The sequence below is a fragment of the Corvus brachyrhynchos genome, unplaced genomic scaffold (assembly GCF_000691975.1).
Source record: "Corvus brachyrhynchos isolate BGI_N302 unplaced genomic scaffold, ASM69197v1 scaffold6, whole genome shotgun sequence".
NCBI lineage: Eukaryota > Metazoa > Chordata > Aves > Passeriformes > Corvidae > Corvus > Corvus brachyrhynchos.
This window is the reverse complement of record NW_008238632.1, coordinates 1,996,854-2,006,108: the sequence shown is the minus strand read 5'-3', so window position 1 is coordinate 2,006,108 and position 9,255 is coordinate 1,996,854. Positions and strand designations below refer to the sequence as shown.

General features: G+C 42.0%; 1 protein-coding gene across 1 annotated transcript in view; it reads left to right on the top strand.

Annotated features, from left to right (window-relative positions):
• The window catches only part of IFNGR1 (interferon gamma receptor 1), a 132,862-nt gene that overhangs the window by 108,183 nt on the left and 15,424 nt on the right, over positions 1 to 9,255 (top strand). The window contains exon 2 of the mRNA XM_017737193.1: positions 8,997 to 9,179. Coding sequence (XP_017592682.1) covers positions 8,997 to 9,179 — 183 coding nt within the window. The remainder of the gene's footprint in view (positions 1 to 8,996; positions 9,180 to 9,255) is intronic.

Genomic DNA, 9,255 nt, shown 5'->3' with positions numbered 1-9,255 from the left:
TGCCGTGCCGTCCCGCCGAGGCGCCCCGGCCGAGCTCTCTCCGGTGCGCGGTGCAGCCCGGCCCCGGAGGCCATCTCGTGGCGCGCGCACCGGCGGCGCGCTGGTGACATCAGCCTTCATTTCGGGTGTTTGCACATTTTGGCACTCAGAGCCAAATGGACTGGCCTGCGCCGCTGTGCTTTATCGCTTCCTATGTCCAAAGAAGTAAAGAAACTGGGAATTTCAGTGCGAAAATTGGGAGCACGGGACAGGGGAGTGCAAAGAAGGTATCGGGAGCACGGCCTGGAACACGCATATTTTGGCCAAGCACTGCTGGGGAGGAGAGGTGGCTTGCCAGCGAAGAACAGTGTTGTGTCTCTGTTTGCAGAGTTGTGGCAAGTAAATTACGAAAGAAATAGTCAGATTTACATGTGTCACTTTAAACTGAAACCGTTCATTAACAACAGAGATTGCTGTCTAATAGTCACAAGGGAACATGCATTTAATTTTTATTGAGACTGCTGAGAGCTGGCTGTGTGCCCACGCTCCTTGGATTCTGCAGATGGAGATTTCCTGGAGTTTAGATCCATGCCCAGGTGAAGTGACTGAACTTGATTACCCCTGAGCATGGGCCACACCAGACTTTGGAAGTCTGCTTAGGTTTGTCTGATATGGACTAGCAGTGCTAAAAATGGTAGTCTGCTTGCATTCTTGTCCCTTAATAGTTTACATTTTGAATATCCAGTTTGTTTGACTTGGTGTCTGATTGTAAGTGGCTAACCTTGCAGGGAAACTATCTTTTTGCCACATTTGATCAGTAAGGTGGCTTGATATGTTAAATATTGTCTTGTGTGGATATGTTAAATATTGTCTTGTGTGGTCTGACTTAGTCTCTTTTAAGGGCATGCTTTTATTGCTAGTAAAATATGCCACTTCTACATTGTATTAAGCATTTTTAGGGTAAAAGCCACAATACCAGTAAATCATTTGTGAAATAAACCTGCTGTAATCTAGCCTGGTCCAGCACAACAGTTATCTCTGTAAGAGTAGAGAGCAGTGCTCTGGTGTAGGTGATGTACCAAGCTGCCTAGAAGCAGAAAGCTCATTTTTCTGCATGTGAGTGAAGCAGCAAACCCTCAGCTCAAAGGAGCAGAATGTATTTTTGAGTTAGGTTTTGAAAACTCAAGCAGCATTTTCTTGGTGACTTACACTCAGCTTGGTCACAGCCACTATAACGATGCCCTTCAGAGACTTCATCATATAAGTAAAAACTTATTTTTTTAGTGAACAAAAGCATCATGAAGGGAGTTCTAATTGACATTGCTGTGTATTAGTTGAATGAAAATGCTGGTTTTATATGTAATGACTAATAACATGTCCTTACTTCATTATAATATTGGTGCAAGCAGATGTGGTGACTTACAGGGGAAGAATTAAGGTAGAAGGGGAGTCTGAAGTATGTTTATGATGCTTTCACATACAGAATAGCAGGGTGGGTCAGGTTGGAAGGGAGCACAGTGGGTCATCTGGTCCAACTTTCCTGCTCAATCATGGTCATCCTAAAACACATGGCACAAGATTGCATCCAGATGGTTCTTGATTATTTCCAGTGAGGGAGACTTGACAGCCTCTCTGGGCAGTCTATTCTGATGCTTGGTCACTCACACATGAAAGAAGATCTTCCTCGTATTCAGGTGGAACTTCCTGTGCATTGGTTTCTGCCCATTGCCTCTTGTTCTGTTGCCTGGCACCAGTGAGAAACAGTCTTATTGGCACTCCTTTTTCAGATACTTGTAGACATTGATGAGGTCCCCTCTCAGTCATCTCTTGAGACTGAACAGGCCCAGCTCCCTCAGCCCTTCCTCATAATGAAGATGCCCCAATTCCTTGATCAATTTTGTAGCTTTCTGCTGGACCTGCTCCACGAACTCCATGTCTCTCTTGTACTGAGGAGCCCAGAATTTCCATGGCAACAATTGCATGATTATTTTTTTTTTCCTTGAGTCTTGTAGGGCTTTCAATGTGCCAGTCGTATAATAGATACCTCAAGACTGAGTGTGTAATGAGGAAATGTTCAGTTATCTTCATCTTCCGTTGTAGGACACCATTTTCCTTAGAAAAGGAATGAAGCCAGACAACCCAGCAGCAGCTGGAACACCTCCTGCATTTCCTGCAGCTGGATGCCTAATGTGCCTGCATTGATAGCCCTCTGACTCTACAGTCAGAGGAGCTGGGCACAGAGGAGATGGGAACTCTCTGTATTTTAGTATCATGGAAGACAAGGTCTGTGGTCAAGGTGAAGAAGATTTAGAGGCTGTGGTAGCAGTTCAGGTGCTTACTGCACATTGGAAGCCAGATTTCCAGGGACATGTGTAGTTCATTTATGCAGCTGACTTCCTGTTGTATGGGATAATCATGGTGGTCTTGAGTTGTTCTTTTATGGTTCAGATTATTGGCATTCACAGCAGTTGATGAGCTGCAAACAAAAATTAGGTTGTAGAAAGTGCTATATTTAGATATCATCTATTACAACACTTCTATGACAAAAGGGAAGAATAGTCATAAAATAGATAAAACAGTATTTAACTTATTACATCAGGTTTTTTAAGTGTCCATCTTGTGCAACTTGCTGTGCTTTTTCTCAAGATGGTGTTCTCAGTGTGCCTCTCTTGTTAGTACAACTTACAACCTTGTGGAAATTTTTATCATAAACAATGATTTTAAAAACTCCACAGAACAGTGTCAAACCTCTGAGCCCTGAGAAAACACAATTCTGTTAATAGAAGCTGTAAAAATGCTCTGTATACTGTGTATAATGTTTATTCATGATACTTAGGAAATCATTTAAGTTCATTTCAGTAAATATTAAAAAAATTAATAGCTTTAAATTTTACCCCAGTCATAGTACTCACTTCACAAATAAATTAGTTTACAAATGAATTTGAGGTCTTTTGAGTACTTCTGGTAGAACCTTCTGCATAAATCGTTGTTACATGCATTAATTTAAGCTTGTTTGTAGTAAATTTTTTAAGGAAGTACCATCCAGGTATGGGAGTGGTATTAACAGAGAAATGCATGTCCTGGGTTTCTTTTGGAGGGATAAATCAAAGTGGGTGAAGGCAAGCACATGCAAATATTTTCACATACACCATGTGGCTGCTGCCGCTTAAAAGAAAGCCAGTCGGTAGCAGGCACAAAAGTTCTTCATCTCCTTGGTGCTTGCCAGCATGCCAAGCTCCTAGCCAAGCACAGCCAACAGGCAGCTCCCCTCCAGCAGTCTGATAGGAGCAGGAGCTGTTTAGTGCCTGGTCTGCTGGAAGCGCACAGAGAGGCAGGCATGCTAACCTGGGTGCGCTGCCTTGAAGGAGAACGTGGCAGAAGGCAGAGCCACTGCTCTGACAGACATTCCCATTTCTCCCCAGGGCCCGTGCTTGGTGCTCCTGCAGCCTGTGGTGAGCAGTGACCCCTTCCTGCTCAGATTCTGTCCTGTGGTGCTGGGCAGTGCTCCTAGCTCTCCTCTAGCCCCCAGATGGCTGAACTCTGCTTTAGTGTGGGCCAACTTTATTTGATTTAGAGCAGATTGAAGTGAGGATATTAATGGTTAGGAGGACCATTTGTCATGGTTTAACCAAGCATCATGCGGCTGCTTGTTCACTACCAGCAGGACTGGGGAGAGAATCAGAAGGGTAAAAGCTGGAGAACTCGTGGATTGAGATAAAGAAAGTTTAATAGGGGGAAGCAAAATCCATGCACATAAGCAAAGCAAAACAAGGACTGAATTCACTGCTACCCATGGGCAGGCAGGTGTTCAGCCATCTCCAGGAGAGCAGGGCCCCATCACAGGTGAGGGTTATTTGGGAAGACAAACACCATGACTTCAAATGTTCCACACTTCCTCCTCCTTCCCCCCACTTTATGTCCCGAGTGTATACAACACAGAAAGCAGCAATACCCTGGGAGCCCACTTGCATTGCCATGGCTGTTATCGGAATGCTCCCAAGGCACACCACAGTGAGGTGATAAGCAGTACAGCAAGCAGCGAGCACTGGACTCAAACATACAGTCAGGAAAGTGAGCCCCGGGACAAACACAGGAGTGTACTCATTACTAACTAAACAGCACTAACACCTGTAAATTCAGTCTAGTACATCCGGTCAAGTCTGTCATTATCTCAAACCCTTTGAATCCCAAGTTGTGCACCAAAAAAATATTAAGGAAATTCAGCCTTCAGAGAGAGACTAGGTTGTTTTTATGTGTTATTTTTCATCCTTAGCATTGACTTGCTGCCTTCTGAATCCATTTTTCACAGTATTGGTTGCCTTTTTGCCACCTTTTTTTCTGTTTGGGTATTTTTTCCAATGCATATGGCTGCAGAGGCGTGCAGAAGCATTCAAAGGTAGTGCAAATTGATCTTTTTTCCCTTGTCTTCATTTTCACTGGCGGTGAAAGTAAGGAGAGTGACTTTTTTACATTTGTGAAGTCATCAGAACTGCTACCCTTTCTGGGTGCAGTTAAAGGGGATGTGTGAGATCAGGTCCCTGTATGGGCTGTTTATGTAAGAGTTGGACTCAGTGATCCTTGTTGGGTCCCTTCCAACTCAGAACATTCTGTTAATCTGTGAAGTGAAGCAACTGTAGGTAAAGCACAGGGCTGGCACAAGGAAGGCACACTTCTCCCGGTCAGGGGCCCAGAAGGGACCAATTTGTTACCATTGCAGCTGTTTGTCTTTAAGTGATGAGTTAACCATGATTCTACAGCACAGTTCAAGCTGTTGTCCCTCTTGGCCTGTTGAAGTGGCTTGTAAGTGTTTTCCTATGATGTATCACTTGGGGATTATAAGGATTTGTTTGTTTTTAATGGAAAGCCAAAACAGGAACAAACTTTCAAAATACGTTTTTACTTGTTGTTTTTGCACAGTTTGTCTTTTCAAGCTTTCAGTTTGTGCTTTCAGTCCATATTTCGGTGCCTAAATGATGTTTAAAAGGCACATATGACTTGAATGAATTTTTATGGCTTTTAGGTCCACTGTTGTCTCAGATAGCTGTACCATAAACTCTGCATTGTGGATTCATCAGGCCCTGTTCTGTTGCGTACATTATTGCACTTCAGCTGAATTCCACTTGTGTGAGCTGTGGTGACAAATCCCTCTGTGTATATAATAATGTCAGAATGAGGGAAGGAACTTCAGTGTTGCACAAGATACACGTATCAGCTTGAAGGCTGTCTCATTTTTACATCTCGGAAATGTCCAGTTCATTGAATTAATTTTTGCTCTAGGCAATGCATTGCTGAGGCTCAGTGAACAGGTCGAACATCTACATATATACAAAATATTAAGTCCTTCTGTAGATGCTTTAAAAATAGGTTTTATTGAGTACATGGCTGCTTCAAACTTGTCTTTCATTAAGTACTTTCAGGTATTGTTAAGGAACCGTTACATAGTGAACAAGAATGTCAGGTTTCAAGCTGGTAAAGAAGTCTGTATGGTTTGCATATATCTGACCCTGCTGAGATTTGTGAGAGGTGTGCAGTGGGTGTTTTTGACTCGGAGAAGTAAATGCATAAAATAAGACAAGTTAGACTTGTTCTTCACAAGTTACACCTGTCTTGTAGGTAAAAACAAGCATTTTCTGCCTTGATAATGTACACTTTTGAAGCAGAACTACATCATATATTGTGTGCAAGTAGTGGATTAGTTCTAAGAATTATCTGTCTTAGTCTTAGAAGACACTAGGTACACTTGTTTATGTTACTCCGAAAAAAACCCTCCAAACCAACCCAATATTCCCCTTATTTCTTAGCAGCCTGAAATCAAGCAGCAGCGGATACTTGAAGTAAAACAAGTCTTTCAGTGGAGTTTGGCTTTTAATTTCTTCCCGCATGTATTTCCTTACTGTCTGCTCTGCAAGTTTGCTGAAGATGTAAACGTCTACTAAATCTTAAATACATTAGTTAAGATAATTGCACATTGAGAAGGTGTTTGATTATGTATATACACATTCGTGTCCCATAGTAGTCACCTGATGAGATCTTTGTCATCAGTATGGCAGCAATAGTTTGAGTTGTTTGCATGTGGACAAATTAATAAATTTCTGTCCAAGTTATAAACTGATGCAGGTGTGAGTTTCTTGAGATAAACTGTGTGGTTGTATTCCCACATCTATTTTTTGTTAAATGCTAAACATCCAGGTCACCCTGTGGTCCTTGTCTTTGCTTTTACCCCTCTCTTAGTCCTACCTTTGCTTTCCAAAATTCCAGTTCTTTATCCTCAAAATACAGGCATGTTGAATTTCTTCTCCTGGCATGCTTAAAAAAGATATCTGACTGGCCTACCTTTGTGCTTTATTCTATGGATGTAGAGCTGCTTTCTGCAGTTCCTTTTATGTTGTTTTACAATACAGATACACATTTCAAAAATTGTTCTTGCTGTTCTCTGTTGGCTTCTCATCAGCCAGTGTTCCTGTCCTACAAGGCAAGGTGAACTGCAGATGGGAATCACTTTGTTTGAACTGGAGGCAAAATAGAACTTGCTGAGTTTTCTGTGTCATGCATTATAACATGAATTGCTGATCAGTTTTCTTATCTCTTTCCATGCTTGCGGTCTCACTGTTTGAATTTGCACCTTGAGTATTGCTGAATTTATGTTTATTATAAATTAAAAGGAGTTTTATGTTTAATAGTTAACCTTTGTGGCACTAACTGCTATTGTCATCTTCCACTTATGCCTGCAGAACAACACAGAATGTGGCATAAAATGTTTAGAAAAATGAATGCTTTCATTCTGGGTTCATTTCAATGGGTTAAGTAAAACAGTGTTTCTGTAAAGTATTAGGGCCTTTTACTGGTGATATGCAGAAATGGCATATGTAAAGATTAGACAGTGGCACTTTGAAAATCTGAAGGGTTCTCTGTGGTCTGCACTCTTGATGCTGGAGTGAAATGGGACTGTGGCATCCCCAGGCACTGTCTCTGGAGAAGAAACCATTAGAAATCAGATAGCCAGCCTCAGTAAAGGGGCTGTGAGCTAGACAACGAAGATCATTTGTTTAGCACCCTCTGCAAGGCCTCACATGCCTTGAGAGGGGGGGCAGCACCTCCCAGTTCAGGATCGTTGGCAAATTGGCCCAAGGTGCATTCAACTCCTGTACCCAGATCGTTGGTAAAAATCCTGAACAGAACAGGCCCTAGGACCGGGCCCCAGGGAACACTGCTGGTCCCCAGCCAGGTGCAGCCCCATTCACAGCAACCCTTTGAGCTCTGCCTTTCAACCAGTTCTTCACTCAGTGCACTGTGAACCTGCATGTGCCAACTTGTTCAGAAGGACAGAATGAGGGACAGTATCAAAAGCTGTACTAAAATCCAGAAAAAGTACATCCACTGCCTTCCCTTCATCCACTAGGTATGATCAACTGATAAATTAATAAACCAGTTAAATGGGACTTTCACTTTGTGAATCCCTGTTGACTGTTCCTGGTGATAGTATTGCTCTTTCAGTGTCTTCCAAGAGCACCCGGCATGATCTTCTCCATCATTTTTCCACGTGCTGAGGTTAAGCTAACAGGTCTGGTTTTCTGGGTCTTTCCTCATGCCCTTCTTGTAAATTGGAATAGTGGCTGGGGTCCCGAGGAAACCTTGGGCAGGTGATGGAGGGGTCTTACTGTAACATTTACTACCCCCTTCAGCGCTCTGGGGTCATCCCCATTTGTTAAGCAGTTTCTTTTGTATAATAGTACACAAAAGTTAAATTTTTCTAAGGCTAGCTACACTGTGGCTTAAACTGGCATATTTGAAGTAATGCTTGTATGCGTTGGCCCATCTGTGTGCTTGACACCTCTTCTGTCAGCTTGTCACCTTTTTTTTTTCTTGTGGTTGTGAATTTGATGATTATGTTCCTTTTTTTCCAATAGCTGAAATACCACTCTTGTATGTATTAAAACATAAACCACAGAACCATTTGCAGAGTGATCTATGTTTCATGTATCAAACCTTTGTGGTCAATAGCATATCTCAACCTCTGCGTATTACTTTCAGTAATGTGTTATATTTGTGGTCTTGTTCTCAGGATGTGAAAATTGTTTACTTTCCCCGAATATATCACAGAGTGAAGTTGCAGTACTTGCTTCGTGAACAAAGAGCAGTGTAGAGCAGGTCAAATAAGAGTTCCCTCAACATGTTGTAAAAGCTACATTGAGAATACTAAGGGTGCCAAACCAGACATTGAAAAGCTGAGTTGTAAGAGTTAAATTTAGTTGAGTGACCTTCATTTATCTTTTCTTCCTGAGTATCATGTGGCAGCCTTCAACAGTTACAGCATACTATAATTTTCCTTCCACTACAGCTGCTTCATTGATATCTCTGTTGCTGTTGCTGCTTAGAACAGATACTTGTTGAATATGGAAAACTGTCAGTGTTGCTTCTTATTTTTGTATTGCTTTATGACATTACCTCTGATATAGATGTGTATGGAACTACATTATAGCTTCAGTGTTCAAATTCCTTACAAATGTTTGTAGTTTATTTTGGTCATCACAGCTTACTGAAAATACTGCTGGAGTGGTAGAAGTATCACTGTTAGAAATTTGTGTGGAATCCAGGCTTTCCCTAGCAGGCCTGTTGTATTTTGGCCTTGGAGGTCCAGCTCTGGTACCATTTCCCACCCCAGCTCCTCCAATTCATTTTATGAACAGCAAGAGAAATCTACGGGAACTGAGCTAATCTCCTCTAACTTGAGTAAAGTCTTACTATCTGTCTTGCTGGTACATCTGTAGAAGACCAACACAGGGGTATAATCATTGCTGCCTATGGACCTGATATGGGCTGTCTGATGGACTTGCTTTCAGTGAGCGTGGGTTATCTGATGTTGTTGCAAAGAGGACAAAAGCTGTCTCTGAAGGAGAGATTAGTAATAAATCAGCTTACAGGGCTCATAGGTGTCTGTACTGGTGACAGACTAGCTCATTTGGGGCAAGTATTTTTGATTTTTATGTCTAGCGTGTTGCCTTTTCCAAATAATTTAGAAGTACATTTGGCTGTTCTTGTGCTTACAAAGGTCTGTTTGTCAAAGTGCAATTGTTCTTTCTTCTAGTGCCTTCACCAACAGAGATTGTAGTAACATCCGAAAATTTCAAAACAGTTTTGCATTGGCAGTACCCATCTGTGCCTGAAACGCCGCGTTTTATTGTGGAAATCAAGCCTTACAAGTAAGTTCTTACTATTTTATTTCCTATGCCTGATATTCTCTAGAAGCGTATAAAAGCAGTCAGTCCATGGTAAATT